General features: G+C 38.6%; 1 protein-coding gene across 1 annotated transcript; it reads left to right on the top strand.

The window, feature by feature from the left end:
* Positions 1 to 16787: 16787 nt before the first annotated feature.
* On the top strand, positions 16788 to 18684 carry LOC311081360 (uncharacterized protein). The gene is made up of 3 exons (XM_084111905.1): positions 16788 to 17348; positions 17434 to 17574; positions 18498 to 18684. Exons 1-3 carry the CDS (start codon positions 16797 to 16799, stop codon positions 18504 to 18506), a joined length of 702 nt encoding a protein of 233 aa, XP_083968031.1. The 5' UTR covers positions 16788 to 16796; the 3' UTR covers positions 18507 to 18684.
* Positions 18685 to 21433: the final 2749 nt, after the last annotated feature.

The following is a 21433-nucleotide window of genomic DNA, read 5'->3' on the forward strand; positions in this document are numbered from 1 at the left end:
TAGATATATTTTTTTTATAACACATGGGAATTTGGATATGGTCATGTCAAGGTAGTCTGAGGTATTTCAAATGTTAACCAATGAGTTGTTCCATTTGAGTTTTTTTTGGTGTGTTCACTATCAGCCAATGAGAATGGGAAGAGGGGAGGAGAGAGAAGCACGCGGAGGTTGGAAGCTGGGAGGACAGAGAGGGAGAGCGCGCTGTTTGACCGAAGAGAGTGAACTTAAATACATTGTTAAAGTATATCAAGCGACAGTGTTTGTGTCCTAGATCACATTCAGATATATTAATATATGTGTTGTGACAACGGGGAACGTTTTCTTTGTGTTTAACGACTAAATGTGTTAAGTCTGCTCTGATCATCCTAGCAGCCGTCATTTTATGTTTCGCTGAAAAGGACTATAGTGTTTTCTTTAGTTTTTTTTTCTCGGGATTCAAGGACCAAGAAGAGTCAAACAGCATCGGGGTATTTTCAGGCGGTTCTATGTCGAAAATAGACCTTGCAACTTGTTGAAGGAGAGAGAACGTCAGCTTTCGTGCGTCTGATTCGTCGGCCATTTTCGGGTGTGACGCATCACTTATTTCAGCGTTGGACTGTTTTCCTGTTCCTCTTGAGGAGACGAGGACACAAGCTTCACGTAACCACTTCTCTGTGCAGCTGGAGAGTTTCGCTGTAACAGAGTGGAGTATCTGAGTGAGTAACTGAGTGAGTAACCAGTTTGTCTATGCACGTTGAAAACTGCGTCATCTATTCGCTGCTGACATAAAGTGCACCACCGAATTTGGGCCCCAACGAAATCCAAGCGCTTGGTTCATGAACATTTAAACATGTAAAGTGTGAATATGTGATTCAAGTTACAGTTTTGATTTCATAAAAGTATACAACTGTAACTAGTAACTGGTATTATCCGCCTGAGATTGTTTTTTTTTCTCTGCTCATTCTGTAATTTACTGACATTATAACAAAAGTGGTTTCATTTTATTTCTTCTAAAAAGAAGAGGATTTTTTTTATTTCATTTTGACGTTTAAGGTGTTTTTTTGTTTTGAGGTAAAATAAATACGTTTTTTTATATTTGTTACTATTGTTGTATTTGTTTCATAGCTCAATTTGATTACAGTATTGTTGTAGGAAGAAAACAGCCCTTAACAAATAGTGAAGTAGCATTTTATTTAATCAAAGGTAATGTGTATACATATTTGTGTATAGTTTAAGCTACAGTTTTGGAGGCACCGTGACAAATTATAGTTCCTGTAGAAATATCAGAGAAAATCCAGCCAACTCACCATCAATTGCTGGAGCCCAGGTCTTGCTGTTTTTATGCGCCTTTAACAGTAGTGTTACATTTGGAATAATTCACAAATGGATAATTGTCTCTCAGTTTAATTTTCAATTCTACAAGCTTGGGTTGTTGCGTCCGAAACATTGCTGTTGTCAACATGTAGTCGTGATGACATGTTTTACGATCGTCTTTTAGGTCACAGTGGCCTATTCTGGGAGGGTTTGGAGACACATTAGACTGGAGCAATAGTGTGGTGTAGTGTAGTGTAGTGGTGTTTTGTTGTTCAAATTAAACATAGTAGTAGCCTTTAAGTACCTTTCTGAGAGATTTCCACTCCACTATATCAGAGGCAAACATCATTTTTTACTTTACTATTTTTGCCTGATATCTTTACTGGTTACTTTTCAAATTGCAATTTCTTATTAAAGTCTCATTTAAAGTCTCATTTAAAGTCTCATTAAAATTAGTCAGGTTTTTTTTAAGATAAGTGGTTCTAGTAACAGGACAGCAACTCCACAAACATGCATTGCTGTATATTACCTACTCTGTGTCTAATGGTAACAATATTTAAAGCAATAAAACCAGTATATAAATTAAAGTCTGCGTGAACCGGAAGTTGCAAACGACTTTTCTCCAGTGCTGTGGCGTATTTCCCAGTGAAACGGAATATTGAACAGAGGGCAGGGTTTTACTCTAGCGCTCCTCCTCTCCATCTCTGCTCATAACAGACTAACGATTTGAGGGGAGTGGTTAAGCGTTTCCCAAACCAAGTCCTCAAACCTACGTCATCAGAGAAGGGACGCCATTCCAGACCGGAAGTAACTTTTCAGACTTTGATTAAAGATTACGACGGCAAACAATTTTTTTCTGTGTTTTAACTTGCACGGATTAATTGTTCACCACAAGACTAGTAATATGCGCTAACAAAGTAAATAGGGTCAATTTTGATTTCAGTTGGACATTAATAAAACACAACTTCTACATTAATGCAGAAGATTTATTAATCCAAAAAAAACAACAACAGTAAAATGCTGACAACAAACAGTTTTTGCAGAATTAATACTTAAACTCCTGGTTCCACAGACAAGGCTTAAACTGGTCCTGGACTAAAATGCATGTTTGAGCCGTTTTAACTGACATAAAAAATATGTCTCTGTCATCGTTTTCTCACAAGATACACACTCAAAATGTTTATAAAAGTTACCTAAATGTCCTAATTTAACTAGGCTAATGCCTAATTCTGTCTAAACTAAACCCTGTCTGTGAAGCCAGGCCTTAACCTCCCATATTAGGATTAGGACTATTCTTTGTCATTATCAAAATCTTGAAGTATATTTTATGTATTATTTATTATCCGTTCTGTCAGTCTTTCCGCACTCCTGAACTGCAGCATGGATTGGTTTCATGCTACAGTACATGAACATTTCTACGTTTTTTGCATTGATTGACATGATTTATGTTTGGCATAAGCACTCACAACACATCACTATATTTACCAGCTATGCACTATGACTGTGGTGAACTGGGCGTGGGGTCAGGGTCACACGTAACTGGTATTAGTGACATAAGTACATTTGCAAGTTGAACTGGTTTATTGTGTGAAGTACCATTGTAACATTTGTTAAAGTCAGAATTCAGTTTCTTATAATGCCCCACAAGATGAACAACAATGGGGAAACACTCAAACCAGACTTTATTTCCAGTATCAGTGCTATTTTTAACTGTTTTGAACAGTGAAATGACCCTTAGCCAACATATTCTGCTAGGAAACCCAAAATGTGCTATGGTTCATATAACAACAGTGTTTGTTGAAGAAAAGGGAGGGTGTCTCTCTTTAAATGGCCTTTTCAAGAACAGGAACAGATACTGCTGTTAAGCAGTAATGCCTATTAAGACACTGCAACTTCGTTATTCAAACATAATTAGGACTAAAAATTTAATTATATTAATATTAGGCAGCCTTTAATATTCAAACCTGTAATGGGCATTATTTTTTGTACGTGTTTGCTTGTAAACATTGTTTTCAATTCAGATTCCGAGGCTTTTTCACGCCTGGTGAAGTTGTGAATCGCAAGCTCATTAGCAAGGCTATTATTGGTCATCTGGGCTCCTGTAGGTGACGTTAGCTCATTAGCAAGGCTATTATTGGTCATCTGGGCTCCTGTAGGTGGCGTTAGCACATTAGCAAGGCTATTATTGGTCATCTGGGCTCCTGTAGGTGGCGTTAGCACATTAGCAAGGCTATTATTGGTCATCTGGGCTCCTGTAGGTGGCGTTAGCTCATTAGCAAGGCTATTATTGGTCATCTGGGCTCCTGTAGGTGACGTTAGCTCATTAGCAAGGCTATTATTGGTCATCTGGGCTCCTGTAGGTGGCGTTAGCACATTAGCAAGGCTATTATTGGTCATCTGGGCTCCTGTAGGTGGCGTTAGCACATTAGCAAGACTATTATTGGTCATCTGGGCTCCTGTAGGTGGCGTTAGCTCATTAGCAAGGCTATTATTGGTCATCTGGGCTCCTGTAGGTGACGTTAGCTCATTAGCAAGGCTATTATTGGTCATCTGGGCTCCTGTAGGTGGCGTTAGCACATTAGCAAGGCTATTATTGGTCATCTGGGCTCCTGTAGGTGGCGTTAGCTCATTAGCAAGGCTATTATTGGTCATCTGGGCTCCTGTAGGTGACGTTAGCTCATAAGCAAGGCTATTATTGGTCATCTGGGCTCCCGTAGGTGGCGTTAGCGTCCTGGTTAGCGCTTATTTTGTATACTAAAACAATGGCCGCGCCAACGCCTACAACAACCACGCCTGACGAGGAGTTTGAAATCTACACTCCTGACAATTTGAAAAGCAACGTGTGGCGCTACCTTGGGTTCCCAAAGAAAAAGGGAAAAATCATGAGTAAGGACAAAGTCCATTTTTTAATAATAAAAAACCAGTGGTAACAGTGTGTTTTTCTTCTGAAAACATCATTGCCTGCCTATTGACATTGACTGATACACTGCCCGCTGGTGGACAGAACATATACATCTTAAGTTTGATACCAATATTGGTCTTACTGAAGGCATTTTAATGGTCAAAATATTATTCATAAATATTCAAATATATTTGAATATTAATATTAATAAACAAACAAACTTTGATTTTGGAAATATGATTTTGGGGCAAAAGTCAAAGCCCTAACACAGATAAACTGTGATACAGAAAAAGAAAAAAATGACTCGGCCAGATGCCATACTAACCCCTGAACACTATGCCCAAGATTCTTAACAAAAAACAACAAAGCATATAAAAAATGTTTTCAACATTATTATTTCTGAACTTTTGAGCCAAACTGTCAGCCGTTTAAGTTGCTGCATTTGTGAGTTTCGCCAGTACCTCACTGAGTCCTCTTAGAAACACCAGTTTGCCTTGCATAAAAGGCAGCGGTCATTATCATGTAGATAGGTCTGGATACAGGGGCCACACCTGCCCACAGCATGCCGTTATAACAAGCACAGAATTTGGGATGTTTGTGCACATCCGACATGCCAACGCATCTCACAGAGAGGAAGCAATGGATCGTGACTTTGACACTTGAGAAACGTTCTCCTTCACCTCCGCGAATACACCTCACTCTGTTGCACTGCCTGTAGGACATTAGCCTTCATGTGGTTGAGAGTTTTTTCTCACTGAGTCCATCTAGAGCTTCATTTCCTTGGGGTCCACCCTGAAAAAAACAAGTGAAAAAGACATGTCCATTACTTCACAGACCATACTGCAGTCTATCTGTAACATTAACATTATCAAGATGTAGAGTAGAAATCATCATCCTCATTTCTATTATTACACATTTTAAATGTTACTTTAAAATGATACAACAAGAATCTATTGAATCCAAGTAGTAACTCAATATAATTTGTCATATCTATCTGAAATAACAAAAAGTTGGGTTTTACTTTAGCCCATTTTTGTTTATGGTATTTCCCCATTATCAAACAAAGATTAACAATAAAGAGCACATTTGGTGGAATAATAAATAAAAAATAAATAAAAAATAAAAAAAATACAGAAAAGTAAACTTTCATGCCTAAGCATTTACAAAGCAAACATATGAGCGGTACAGTACTTGACCGCCGCGTCTAGTTCAGTGACGTCATGCGCGTGCACGCCAGGGGAGTCTGTGTTCGGAGATACTGTGGCTGTCAGAGGAATTTAAATATCCCTGCACTGTTTGTCCCACAGCCTGCACACTATGGGCTTCAGATTTTGAGACATGCACTGTAGCTGTGATAAAGAAAAACAAGTTCATAATCCAGTTATGCGGTTCCCAACCCTAGTCCTGGAGTTCCTCAATACTGCACATTTCTTACGTCTCTCTGACAAACCCGTCTGACTCTGAGGTCTTGGAGTTTCTACTAATGAGCCGATGAGTTGAATCAGGTGCATTTGATTAAAGTCCCAGTGAACCGGATCTTGCAAACGACTTCAGTGCTGTGACCATGGGCGTCAGTCTGGCTTGAGATGTGCTGGGACAGAGACGCCTTCAGAAGTGCTGGGTACAGGTCATGTTTTGAAAGACGATGTCCTGTAGCTTACTAATGTAAATAATTAAAAATGTTAAATAAAAAAGCGTTGCTAACACAATTCTAAATCATAAATCATATGTATGTACAATAACATTACGATGTCCAGCAATCAATTTAAATAGTAGGCCTACAATGGGTTTATTTGTCGTTTAATGAGGTCTAATATATGTTGTTAGTGGTGAGAATTTTCATGTGAATACCCAGCAAACACAAAACGTTTTTACAACTTTTCACAACGTTGTATTTTGGTTGCAATTAGGTAATGTTGTAGTATAACGTTTTAAAAACGTTGTATAATGTAACCAAAATAAAACGTTTTAAAAACGTTGTTAAAATACCAAATTGGTACGTTTTCTTTAAGTAGTAAAAAAAACCCTTACATATCACGTTTGTTTACTACTAAAAGGAAACTAGACCAAACTACAAAGATTCCTTCTTACGTGTGACGTTACCCGCTGCTGTCCGTGGCGATGCCGCTGAATCTGCTGATGTCGACGGCTGGAGAATCAGTTATTCTCTAGTGCAGGGGCTGATTCACTGAGTTATGCGAGATACAGGTGTTCTTTATAAAAGAAGCACTTCAGAAATAGTTGAAATTGCATTTATTAGGACTCATGGGATATTATAAAAATAATCCAAACTATAATAGCCTATAATAGCCTAGCCTACATATTTTAAAATTGTATCATATATTGCTGCCATAATAACCATTTAAAAATTTTACGTGCTTTCTTCTCTTTCCCATTTGTGTTCACTGAGGTGGAGCTGCGATGAAATATTGTTCTTGGAAATACTTTACAGCATTTCAGTAATAAAAGTGTACCTCTTACGTACGGTGCTCGGCAGTGATCAAAAAGGATTTAAACAGTGGATTTTGAATCTCTTATTGTAAACTCAGAGATGTGGATTCAGACGGCAATTAAATCACAAAATTTTCTCATCTCTCTCTCTCTGAAAAATGCTTGCTTCTTTGAGACACGCTTATTCTAATCTCACACACTGTTTAGGGTGGATAGTGTGGACATTGAGACGCACTTAGTCTAATCTCACACACTGTTTAGGGTGGATAGTGTGGACATTGAGACGCACTTATTCTAATCTCACACACTGTTTAGGGTGGATAGTGTGGACATTGAGACACACTTCTAATCTCACACACTGTTTAGGGTGGATAGTGTGGACATTGAGACGCACTTATTCTAATCTCACACACTGTTTAGGGTGGATAGTGTGGACATTGAGACGCACTTATTCTAATCTCACACACTGTTTAGGGTGGATAGTGTGGACATTGAGACGCACTTAGTCTAATCTCACACACTGTTTAGGGTGGATAGTGTGGACATTGAGACGCACTTATTCTAATCTCACACACTGTTTAGGGTGGATAGTGTGGACATTGAGACACACTTATTCTAATCTCACACACTGTTTAGGGTGGATAGTGTGGACATTGAGACACACTTATTCTAATCTCACACACTGTTTAGGGTGGATAGTGTGGACATTGAGACGCACTTATTCTAATCTCACACACTGTATAGGGTGGATAGTGTGGACATTGAGACACTTACACTAATCTCACACACTGTTTAGGGTGGATAGTGTGGACATTGAGACACACTTCTAATCTCACACACTGTTTAGGGTGGATAGTGTGGACATTGAGACGCACTTATTCTAATCTCACACACTGTTTAGGGTGGATAGTGTGGACATTGAGACGCACTTATTCTAATCTCACACACTGTTTAGGGTGGATAGTGTGGACATTGAGACGCACTTAGTCTAATCTCACACACTGTTTAGGGTGGATAGTGTGGACATTGAGACGCACTTATTCTAATCTCACACACTGTTTAGGGTGGATAGTGTGGACATTGAGACACACTTATTCTAATCTCACACACTGTTTAGGGTGGATAGTGTGGACATTGAGACACACTTATTCTAATCTCACACACTGTTTAGGGTGGATAGTGTGGACATTGAGACGCACTTATTCTAATCTCACACACTGTATAGGGTGGATAGTGTGGACATTGAGACACTTACACTAATCTCACACACTGTTTAGGGTGGATAGTGTGGACATTGAGACACCTTATTCTAATCTCACACACTGTTTAGGGTGGATAGTGTGGACATTGAGACACCTTATTCTAATCTCACACACTGTTTAGGGTGGATAGTGTGGACATTGAGACACACTTATTCTAATCTCACACACTGTTTAGGGTAGATTGTGTAGACATTGAGACACACTTATTCTAATCTCACACACTGTTTAGGGTGGATAGTGTGGACATTGAGACACACTTATTCTAATCTCACACACTGTTTAGGGTGGATAGTGTGGACATTGAGACACACTTCTAATCTCACACACTGTTTAGGGTGGATAGTGTGGACATTGAGACGCACTTATTCTAATCTCACACACTGTTTAGGGTGGATAGTGTGGACATTGAGACACACTTATTCTAATCTCACACACTGTTTAGGGTGGATAGTGTGGACATTGAGACGCACTTATTCTAATCTCACACACTGTTTAGGGTGGATAGTGTGGACATTGAGACACACTTATTCTAATCTCACACACTGATTAGGGTGGATAGTGTGGACATTGAGACACACTTATTCTAATCTCACACACTGTTTAGGGTGGATAGTGTGGACATTGAGACACACTTCTAATCTCACACACTGTTTAGGGTGGATAGTGTGGACATTGAGACACACTTATTCTAATCTCACACACTGTTTAGGGTGGATAGTGTAGACATTGAGACACCTTATTCTAATCTCACACACTGTTTAGGGTGGATAGTGTGGACATTGAGACACACTTATTCTAATCTCACACACTGTTTAGGGTAGATTGTGTAGACATTGAGACACACTTATTCTAATCTCACACACTGTTTAGGGTGGATAGTGTGGACATTGAGACACACTTATTCTAATCTCACACACTGTTTAGGGTGGATAGTGTGGACATTGAGACACACTTCTAATCTCACACACTGTTTAGGGTGGATAGTGTGGACATTGAGACGCACTTATTCTAATCTCACACACTGTTTAGGGTGGATAGTGTGGACATTGAGACACACTTATTCTAATCTCACACACTGATTAGGGTGGATAGTGTGGACATTGAGACGCAGGGATGCTCTTTTGCTGACGTCTTTGCTTTCATCAACTATAAAGCCTCTTCAGTCTCACCACTTATTTGGTCCATATTTCCCATTAATTCAATGAACTAGTTTAGTATATCATGATGTGTGTATTTTGCATTCTGGGGATTTTCAAGTATTATGCCGATAAGATGCAGCGGCTCGATAAAGTTTCCTCGGGTGACTGAACTCTCCTCTTCTCTGAACTGTTTGTGCAATTGCCGGTAACACTTTACAATACGGGTGCACTAATCTGCATTAATTCATGCTTAACTAATGCACAGATAATCATTTGTTAATGTATGACTCATGAAGAACTAAACCATTAATTAATGATTACTGCATCAGTAACTAATAAAGATTCTAAATGATTAATAGATTAAGTAATATATGAATTGTTATTAATTAAATGTGTCATAATGTATTAATTCCTTAATAACTTATTTTATTAACTAAAAGTGTAAATGAATGTGTTAATTACCACAGTTGGTCAAAGTCATGTACTTCAACTTCCAGTTGTCTGCTTTAATTAATCATTAACTAATGATTTGCAAATGTATCATTATGTTATGACTTTACTTGTTGAGGCACATGACTATTAACTAATTGTTAAGTAATATGACATTTATGGGTTTACATGGCACCAAAATGGCATATTACTTAACAATTAGTTAATAGTAATCATTAATTAATGGTAGCCTTGCCACCCGTCCCGGTTTTCCAGGGATTGTTCTCTTTTTTGAGCGACAGTCCCGGAAAATTTATATTCTTTTCCGGGACACGAATTTTCCCGTTTTTTTGTGAAAATGTACTTCTAAAGTAGAATTTCCTGGTTTAAAATTAAACCGTTTCCTTCTACTGTTACTGCAGAGCTGCCACACGCAATTGACACTTTTCACACGCTCTCACGCCACACATCCATTTTCTCACGCACAGAAAAATTGCGAAGCAAAGAGGACACTGACACCGACAGAGTAGACAGAGCAGGTTACTTATGATATATAAAAAATCTCAGCTCTCAGATTCTGTCAATTTTATTACGAAATTCAAACAATAAATACCGTTTTGGCGTTTGTAAATGTGACGTGAAAGATCCATAGCGGCACGTGAACCGATCATCTCTACTAGCTAATAGTAAATAAACACGAATTAACAATGTTAAAAGAAACAGTACAACTTACCGAAATGTATATTCCTCATACATAATATCGATCAATAAGTGTTTTTCAACCGCAGAAAGGGTCAATAAAACAGCTGGAGAACAACTGTCACATAACATTTACTTCAGGAAAGCCATTTAATGACCATAATAGGCTATAGCACGTTAGTTGGCTAGAAAAAAAGAGCTATAGAGAGTATTTTGCTAAACGTGTAGGCTACTATATTACATATTTATTATATTTTTAGTTATTAAATATAATTTAATATATTGCTGTTGCCTTTGGCTTGCTCAGTTGGGGATATTCTGGGGATATTTAATTTGATTTTATCAATCAATAAGTTCCACTAGAAACAAACCTTGTTGTATTATTTTAATTTAATACTGTGAAGCTGCTTTGATACAATCTGTATTGTGAAAAGCGCTATACAAATATACTTGACTTGACTTGACTTATTAAATAAAGTTGTTATTATAATAAAAAACGCATTATATTTAATTTAAGTTATTTTTAACCTTAAATAATACTGCCAGCTGAAAGGGCTCTCTGTATGTTTACAGCATTAGGTGAGATTTTTTTTTCTTGAGAAAAATGAATGCCTATCTTGTGTATCTAATATTTATCCAAATTAGTCAATTAAATCAAATCACAAAAACTGAATTGAAATTGGGAAATTTGTTTCAAGCAATAATACAAAGCGTAGCTTACCAGAAATTGTACCATGCAAACATTGTAACATGTTGTCACTAAACCTAATACAATTCAGTTTAGTTACAAAAATGTTTTGACAGTCACAATACACTTATTGTGATGCAAGATTATTTTTTTTTACAGTTAAAAAATTTCAGTTAAATATGAAGGAAAAACAGCGCTGGAAAATCCCCCCCCAACAACAACAAAAAAAATCATCTGAGCGTCCCGGTTTTTCACAAATCAAAGGTGGCAACCCTAATTAATGGTTTAGTTCTTCATGAGTCATACATTAACACATGATTATCTGTGCATTAGTTAAGCATGAATTAATGCAGATTAGTGCACCCGTATTGTAAAGTGTTACCCAATTGTCTGACAAGCAGTGAATCAACAACTGCTTGCATGTGTTCCCTATTTTCCTGAACTGCTTTTACATGCCCTTCACTCAAAGCATTCCTGATTCTGGATCCTCCTCCTTCCTAATGTTATATTCAGCCCATGCATCACACAGTGTTTGTGCCGCACTGGCATTGAGTGTTTGGAAAGATGATGTTGCTTTGCGCCGATTCTGATACCCGTCGTGTGTAAACGCGCAGGTCAGCCTAACTGAGCCTCCCCATTCAAACAATTGTTTATTCAGAGGCTACTTTTTTCCTTTTTTTATAATTAGTATTATTTTATTTTATTATTTATTATTTTATTATAATATTTTTAATTAAAGTAAAAAAAAAAAAAAAAAACCCCCAGGAAAATCATTAGGAAATGCTAAGGCGGGGCTGCGCCTGCGCCTTTCTTCATTTGCTCATTATCATTTGATCAACAGCAGAACTTACACTTCAGTCTGCGCTTTATTGGGATATCGTGGTCTTGCGCTAATTTGACCTGTTTATAAATCTGGCCCTATATTATTACTATATTACTATACTAGCTATTATTAAATGACAGCTCAGCTACTGTTTTTAGTATTGATAAATGTCAAATTATTTTCCCACAGATGCAAAGGGAAATCTTGCACTTAAGCTGTTACCCGTTTTACTTCCACCGCTGCCTTACAAAATTAGCAGAAAAACAGTCAGTCAAAGCTTTCATTGACATTCAACCTGTAAGTGCGAGACATTTACCTTGATTATTTTATGACTTTACCAGGTATTTTTTAAGACCAATAGCTTGTGATTTACACATTGATCACATTCTGCTCTGTGTGGGAAATGTCTGGAGTTGCATCACAGATAATTGAGAAATATATTGCGTCTTCCCTTTCCTTCAGGATTGTCTTTAAAACTCTCTTCCCACACACATCAATGAATCATTTTGAGTATCAGAGCTTGGATGATGTGTCAGCCTCGTTCCTGTCTTCTTATTCCTAATTTTATCCAAGTGGTGTTTAAGGAGTGGATCATAATGTGACAAAAGTTCAACTGTGCCGAGGAAATTGCCATTATGCACATCGTCAAGGTTTTTAGTTTTGCCATGAAAGGCAGGTTTCCAGATGCTAAATGTAGCGTCACATCTAGAATTCCTTCCAGAAGATCTCTACTTTTCTCAACTTCTGTTTGTAATTGATTATTGATACCACGTCCTGTAATTACTGAGTGCTGTAGGTTACTCCATTTAACATAGCAAGTTCTGTGGACTCTGTTGCTTATCATAGATCCTGAGCCATGATACCTCAGACATCTTGTATTATCTCTATGGCCTAGAGCACTCTGGGAACCCATTGCAAATTTTCTGGAAATGGTTTTCCTTGGGAGTCTACATCTCCTTCAACATGTGTGTAACCTTTGTTGCTAACTTTCTGACAATCATCTCCCTTTCAATGTCCGTTAATTGGTCTGGCCATAGATCTGGGTCATCGACCAGGATGTAGATTGCTATAGTAATTTGAGTAGTATTACATATATAATACTATAGTAATTATAGTAGTACTATAGGCTCTGGGATGCTCTGGGTCTGTGTCATCGGCCAACCAGCATCTTCACCACCAGGGGTTTGTCGTCCTGTCGTCACCATCCGTTTGTGTCCACCTATCATCATCCCACCTTGTCTGCGCTCACCACTCCTTCACCATCACCTCGCCCTCCTCCAAAACTCAATATGTCACCATTATGTTCTGTTAGTTTCTGTTTTCAAGGACTTTCAGTTTGTTTTCATTTGTCACGTGTCTTTGGTTACGGTCATTATTAGTTAATTTGTGTTCCATTAATTATCTCGTTTGTGTTTGTTAAGTTGTACCCTTGGATTCATTCTCTGTGCGATCACCGTTACGTTTAGTTGTGCTTGTCTTTGCCTGTCTGAGGTATTATGATTAAACTTTGAGTGTTATGAACTTTACAAAAAAAAACTATGCTAAAATGTCTCTTCATTTTCGTTGACCAAAACGAGACAAGACGAAATGTTCTAACGTTATTTCATCTCGTTATTATTTTGCAGTATTTCTGTTTCATGTCTCACTTCAGGGGCTGCATCAGGTCGCACTGCGCAGACGCAGGCGACGTCACTTCCTCAAGCCCCATTCGCGGCATTATTTAGAAGATGCAGCAGCTGTGAGTTAGCGTAAACGACTACAAACAGAGTAAAGTCTGACACAGAGAAAGGGACCAATGGCCGGCAAGCCGGGGTTCGTCTTTGGGTTGCAACCCTCTACAATGCGAGTAAATTTCACTCTTGGCGACTAAGTAATGTATATCATTAGCCATTGGCTAATACATTCTTAGATTTTACTTGCCAGTGTGTGTCTTAGATGCCAAGTATAAGTTTAGCATTGATATATTTTCACGCACTGAACACTGACTGAGCGCTTGAGAGTTTCGCTCTCCGTCAAGCGATCTGTAACGTTAGTATTTCAAATTCAGCTCAGCGCACCTGTATTTGACGTATCGTAAACTAGTGTGAAGGCGCGCTACTCGCCGTTGCGTTTCTCTCACACGCAAAGAGAGCGAGAGAGATTCTTGCATACCACGCAAAATCTACACTCTACATATAAATGATATTCTTGTTTGTATTTTCCTGTCAAAATAACTGAGTTCATCTGGAATTATTCAGCTTTTAAGAACAAGCAGAAGAGATGCCGGTTTCTCCAGAAGTGGGCAGAACTAATGCGCAAATGGCAATCTTACTGGATGGCACTCATCCCAGTTTTAATTTCAGCAAATCAGAGCGAAACTTTGATTTCTTTAAACAAATATTGAACATTTGAAATTTAACGAATTGAAATGTTTTTATGGCTATATTTTTTAGACATGTATTTTCAAACAGCTATTTGAATTCTTAGACTGCAAATATTCAGTTTAAAAAATACAGATTCAAGTTTTCAAGATGAATAAAAAATTCAGAACTTCAAATTCAGTTTTCTAAAATTCAAACTAGGGCTGTCACGATGTTAGATTTTTCACACCACGGTTATTGTGGCCAAAAGATTTCACAATATCGATATATCGCGATATCTATAGAATCTATGGGGGGGGGTAGTAGTTATCAGTCAAATTAATTTTTACTTTGTTTATATAGTTTTTCTTTTTTACCCAACAAACATAAGGATACTGATAAACACAAGGCACATGCATTTTTACTTCTTGCGTACTCAATCTATGGCAAATTTTTGTGAAGGAAGACAAGCATGTGAAGTTTATCTGGTTTCAAACTGAAGCCAAACACTGTCTGAAGGTTTCCTGAAGAACTGAAAAGCTCTTAAACCAGGGTCCCCGCGGGTCCTTAAAAAGTCTTGAAATGTCTTAAATAAAATTTTCGATTTTTAAGGTCTGAAAATGTCTTGAATTCTGGAATTTTCCATAAGGAGGTCTTAAATTTCATGTGGAATCTTAAATTTCATGTCCGACTCGTCATTTTTATTTATTTTTTCAACCGCAATTTGACCAGCGCAACATTTGGGGGCAGCACTTTGTGGGTGCAACCTGCATCATTCCCTAGGTGACATACGAGTAAGTGATTGATGAAATGCGTTGCGTTGATGGTTCGCCACCACGGCATTTTACGAAATCGCAAGCATGGGCAAATGTGTGTTTGATGACAATTGGTTGGAGGACGAAAAGTATCGGGGGTGGCTGAAGAAAACAGCCAGTAATCATGAAGCGAGGTGTGCTTTATGTAAAAAGACGATAAAGCTGGGGACAATGGGCCACATAGCGCTCAATTCACACATGAAAGCAGAGAAGCACAAGAAGTATGTGTCGTCGCAGGCAAGTAGTTTGCCCATAAGTATGTTCTCATCGAGCACTTCGACCTCTCAGCCTTCCTCAAGGCCGTCCACTTCAAGCAATGCCTTCGGCAGCTTTGCGAATGTAGCTACACTTAAGGCCGAAATACTGTGGGTATTTCAAACCGTAAGCCGCCACCACTCGTACACCTCAAATGAGGACATCCACCTAGTTTTTCAAGCAATGTTCCCTGACTCAGAGTGTGTGAGTACGTTCACATGTGGAAGGGACAAAACCGCATATTTAGCACGATTTGGTGTTGCCCCATACCTAAAGAAGGAACTAATTTCACGGGCAAACAAGGACGCTTTCATCATAATGTTCGATGAGTCCATGAACACAACAACGAAACTAAACAGTTGGACTTGCACGTCAGACATTGGTCAACCGACGAGACCGGCACCCCGATTGTCAGGTCTCGCTATCTTGGTTCTCAGTTTTTGGGCCACTCAACGGCAGAAGACTTGCTGGAGCATTTTAAGGTAAGACTCTCAAAGTAACATTTAAAATGCTTTGAATATGTTAAAATGCTTTGTGTGTTTTCATGTTATTTCCTAATGAATATTTAGGACAATATATCGATGCATCGCAATTCTTGGATTGATTTAATTTTTTTCCGAATGCATTGCGAATTGATTCTGAGCTTATTTTTTGCAGATGGCGCTCTAGGCTAGTTTTTAACCGCACACTCAAATGCTCACGAAGAAGAGCGCTCGTGCGTTCGGCTGAGTCTGAGAATGTAGGCTACTTAATATAATGCTTTTATGACGCGAGATTCATGTAAACAGCCCACTGCAAACACCCTTGTACTTCGCTTCAACCTTTTCGAACTTTATGAATTATTATTTTATAGTAGGTTCAAGTGGTGTGTGTAAGGCATCTAAAGCACGCAGTGCCATCTGCTGTTAAAAACTAAACTCAGAATCGATTCATTCAGAATCGCAATGTATTCAGAAAAATTGGAATCGATCCAGAATAATTGTGGGTGGGTGACATCTAGGCATAGGCCTATTGCATTCTGGATGGAAGGCAGTGCTGTAAATAACTTTATTGTAAAGCATTCAATATGTATGCATACTTCTTGCATATTTTTTATGTGAAAAGTAAAATTGAATTGAATTAAATAATGTAGGCCAGTTCATAATTAGACTCCAAATATCTGTTTTGTGCTTCTCAATTTTAGGTTAACAATTTTGACACTGAACCATATCACATAGGCCCAATTTGCGAGCATTCACTATTATGGCTTAAGATGTGTTTCTCAAACTTATTTTTTCAAATCAAGGATCACTTAGCCAATTAAAAAAACAAAAAAAAACAATCTTGACACATTTGGCTTAATGATCATCCCTATGCATGTAAAAATGCAGGCCATTTTAGTCTTCTGAAACCATGGCTAACTTCACCTGCTAATAATGTGCATGATTAGAAAACAAGTCATGAGAAGTGAATTGGAAATGATCAACAGTGTCACAGTCCATGTCAGTCATTTTTGTTGATGACTTTTGCTCACGGACCTCTTTGGTAATCTGGCATACCACCAGTGGTCCCCAGACCACAGTTTGAGAATCACTACTTTAGACAAACCATCTAATCTGAGTGAACATGAATGAAAACGTTATCATTCTTGATGTGGACTTTGTTTTGATTTTATTTTTTTATAATATCAGGAGGACACCAAAGGAACTTAATTTAAGGAACATGCTTTCTGTGTCAATGGATGGACCCGCAGTTAATTGGAAATTCATGGATCTCCTACAACTGGAACATGCAGAACAGTTTGGGGGGATTCAACTCCAAGTGGTAGGAAGCTGTGGTATCCATACCCTACACAATTCATTAAAAGGTGGATTTGAGGTGTGGCATGTAGAAAAGGTGCTGAGATCTCTCCACTATCTCTTCAATAATGCCCCAGCAAGAAGAGAGGATTTCACATCTGCAACACTGTCATCCACATTCCCCTTATCCTTCTGTGGCCATCGTTGGCTCGAAAATGTGCCTGCTGCAGAGAGGGCCATTGAAATTTGGCCCTCTATTGAGAAGTTTGTTGACCAAGTGTCAACAAAGAAGGTGAAGAACCCAGGAAATGCATCATTCGACACCCTCTCTAAGGCAAGAAAGGATCCTCTTATCTGTGCCAAACTCCACTTCTTTGTGTTCATAGCAAGAGTCTTTCAACCATTTCTGGAAAAATATCAAAAAGATGCTCCCATGATGCCCTTCCTGTGGAATGATTTGGAGGATTTGATAAGGGTAATTATTTGTCATAATGCGCAACACCTTTAGTACACAGAAATTCACTGATCTAACTCAAATATATATATTTTTATTTTACTAGAGCCTTCTCAAACGATTCATCAAGCGCGATGCTTTGCCCTCGAGTCCATATAAGCTGGTGAGGCTCGATGTCACAGACCAGAAGCTTTGGCTTGGCACAAAAGATGTTGACAATGGCATGGGTGCAGCAGCTGTTATCAAGGTGGGTGTATTCAGTTTCATCAAATTAGTTCACAGTGACATGTAGATATCAACATTGAGTGTGTGTGTGTCTGTGTGTGTGTGTGTGGAGAGAGGCATGTTCTGAAAAGGGGCGCCATTAATCTCAGTGTATTATGCTTAATTATTGCAGACTATGTAGAGGGACAGAAATGTTGTAGATTTGACAAACCAATGTTTTTTTTCTGTCAGGGACTGTCAGGGGCCAAGGGCAGGGTAAGCGAGCTTGGTGTGCTGCAGTTTAAAAAAGAATGCCAGAATGCGCTTTCAAAAATATGCAAGAAGGCACTGGATAAGTGCCCTCTAAAATATGCCACTGTCCATAACATGATGTGCCTGGACCCAAGAAAAATGTATTCCAGCCCTGACGAATGTCTACAGAAACTGAAACGCCTCATTGAGAAGTTTGTGCTGGACAAACAGTTGACAGGCGGGATATCTTCTGGTAAATTATAGGAATAAGAATAGAATGGCACTCACTGTTTACACACTTCCTCCCATTTGTATCAGTCAAGACCAATACCTATAACATTACCTGTAACATAAAATTCAACATATTTGTACATATTTGATACTATTCACTGACTTCAAATAATCAGGTAGAGGTAAAGTTATGTAGTCTACTATTTAAACAGGCCATTCTACAAAAAAAAACTACACTTGTTTTTTTGTTATGTTTTTGCGTGTGTTTTTTTTTAAATAGGGCAGGTTGGCATGACTTGAGTGCAAACCAATGAGCTACAGAACCCAGGCATTTTTCTTTGTAAAAATATTATTCATGAAAGGGATTAACAGAAATTTATGGAATCAGTGTGGATTGGTCTCTTTAAAAGAACGCATCTTTGCCTTTTATGTTGTGATGCTAATTTATTATTCACACTGGCTCTCCTTTGTGCATTATTACAGGTGATGTGATTTCTCAACAGTTTGAGAAGGCCCTTTCCAATGAGGCCAAATCGCTGGAATTTGCAAACTTCCAGCCCTCAGTGTCCAGGGTTGATACATTCCTGTCTCAGAATCTCAGTTCCTACACTGATCTGTGGAACTTCTGCAAGAAGTTACTACTCCTCTCACATGGACAAGCTGAAGTGGAGCGGGGCTTCTCCATCAACAAAGAAGTGGAGACGTGCAACATGTCTGAGGAGACAGTTGTTATTCAAAGGCTCATCTGTGATCAAGTGAAAGTTTGTGGGGGGGTGACACAAGTGCCTTTTACAAAAGAGCTATTCAGTTACTGTGCCTCAGCACGGAGCCGTTACCGGGCACACTTGGAAGAGGAAAAAAAGAAGAGAGAGACAGAAGAAAACTCCAAGAAAAGAAAGTATGTCGAAGAGGACCTGAAAGAGCTAAAGCAAAAGAAAAAATCAATTCGAGAAATTTGCATATCTTTGGAGAATGATGCAGATAGAATGGCAGAGCAAGCCGAAAGTTCAGGTGGTAGTAAAATGGCCACATTGATCACAGAATCCAATTCTTTGAGGAGACGAGCTAAAGATAAACATAAAGAACTAATTGAGTTGGATATAGAAATTGAAAACAAGATTGTAGAATTGACAAAACTGTCATGAGGGCTTTGAGTTTGAGAACTTAAAAGTTGAAGGTTTACATGTACCTTTAGTGATTTATTTGGATTATTTGCTGAATGTTACTGTCTTGGCCTAGAAAATCAGTTCCTTTTTTGTTTGATCAGCACTGTGGCTTAATGGGGAAGTCCGAAGCTGTTTCTCTAATATTTGTCATCCCATGTAAGCATGACTGTTTTCATGCTATTCTGTTTGTATACTGTTATACATGTATATCTTTGGATTGCCAGGTTGGCATTAATCCCATTGTTGACCATATTGGAATTTTGATGTCTTCACAGCACTGAAAGTAGTAGCTGAACAAAGCACTTTTAAATAAATTTCTGATCCTGATCTTTACTACAATTGTCTGACTGGATCTTCATTCATTAGGTCTATACATAGGTTATTGAATGTGCTTGCATTTATCTGTGTCTGAAATGACATGGAAAACACTAATCAGACCCTGAACAACATTTTCTTGGGGGAGAACCCCCAAACCCAGCACAAGGCTATTTGGCAGCCACATTTACCCATAATTTAGATCAAGTATGACGAATACTTTAACTTTTGTGTATTTGTGGGCTTTTGTATTGTCCTGTGGCTGTCCATGTCTTTTTCAAACTGCTATGAGGGGCCAGAATTTAGAAAGTACCTTAAAGGCTGATAGTTTATACATAGTCAACCATGTCAGGGTTGTAAGGTGAATCAGCACTTGGTATAAAAGTTTTCGCGTCCCTTTGACCTGTCTTGAGCGTGGCTCTGGTGAGTTGTGCCACGCTAATGCTTCACCACATCATTCTGTGTTGTCGCGCTGAACATTTTCCTGTTTTTTTTGTTGAGGTAAGGTCTTAAATTTTCCTTTTAGAGGACTTAAAAAGGTCTTAAAAGTTAAACCTGTTGTTGCACTGGCGCCAATAAAGTCATGCAGATAGCAGATTTGAATAAAAAAATCAAGTGCAAATACAAATAGGCTACAAAAATAAGATGAGTAAAGAAAACGGGGTTCTTAATTTTAATAATCACCCCTTATTAAATATATGAACACAGAAACCCCCTGTTAACAGTTAATGTCATGTTTCCCATTCCATGATGACTAGTAAAATAATAGCCGCGTCGCGTCTATGACAACTCGAGGTATCGCACACCGGACACGCACTTTCTCAGTTTATGGCCAGCAATATCATTATGTTTAAGGACATTATGGAATTGAGATAATGTCTGTACTATGTTATGATTATACTGTACAATTAAATACAATAGTTGCTGAGTCTGTGATCTGAACACTTTTTTCTGCGCTCTGTGTCGCGGCAGGATTTTGAACAAGGTCCTGAGCCGTTGCTGGGCGCCGCGGACAGACGCCGAATAGAACCGCGCTGTGCTTCTCGTCCGGTGTGTGTACACTCATACAGAATGTGTTCGAATTTTAAAGACGTGGCGCTGCGCTTCTCGTCCAGTGTGCGACCACCTTTAAGGTGCTGTTTTCTTTGAAGCCGAACAACTCTGTTCTTAATACTGGCGAGCTTACTTTTTTCGGGTGTGGACAGAGTGTTTCACTGATTCACTCTAGCTGCGCGGGCGCGGACGAGCGCTGCGTCTAGAAAACGCCAATATCGCCAATACCGGTATATTGTATTGCTCTAAATTAACACGATGTCGATATTTCATGCTTTGAATATCACGATTATCGTCAATACCGGTATATTGCGACACCCCTAATTCAAACCGTGGAAAATTCAGATCTTACAGAAAGTAGGTCACAGGTCATCCACAGGGAAGAGTAAAGGATCTCAGAAAAGTCGAACAGAGCATTTTGGCTGCACTGCAGTAGTTTTCTGCCGCAAATGCGGTGGTGGTTCAAGAGAATCCATGTATCTTTCATTCAGTCGTTTTTTATTTAATATTAAGAGTAGAAAAATGAAAAAACAGCTTGAGTATTAGATTTCTAATATTTATGACTTTTTTGGCTTTTGACTTTTTTTTTTACACAGTAAACTTTGTGAGGTTGGACTGTATATACATTTGGCTCTACACCACTTTCTTCATCGTATTTGAGTTAACATTTATTTCGAGTAAGGAAAATGATTGATATGAACTGATGACAGTATGAATGATCATGAATGTGACGAGAGATAAGCAGAATGAAACACAGAGACGATCTCCTGATAGCAGGCACGTGCACACATAGACATCAAAGGGGGCTTGAGCACCTGCCCTTTTTATTCCCAGAGAGAAAGTGCCCTTTTTTCTGGGGTGCTTTTTTTTTATTTTTGAAAAATA

This window comes from Abramis brama (assembly GCF_963993115.1).
Source record: "Abramis brama genome assembly, chromosome: 4".
In the NCBI taxonomy this organism is placed as follows: domain Eukaryota; kingdom Metazoa; phylum Chordata; class Actinopteri; order Cypriniformes; family Leuciscidae; genus Abramis; species Abramis brama.

Coding starts and splice junctions, on each gene's coding strand:
- LOC311081360 (XM_084111905.1), top strand. CDS start 16,797: ATGCTTTCTGTGTCAATGGATGGACCCGCAGTTAATTGGAAATTCATG. Junction 17,349..17,433: donor ATTTGGAGGATTTGATAAGG/GTAATTATTTGT, acceptor TTATTTTACTAG/AGCCTTCTCAAACGATTCAT.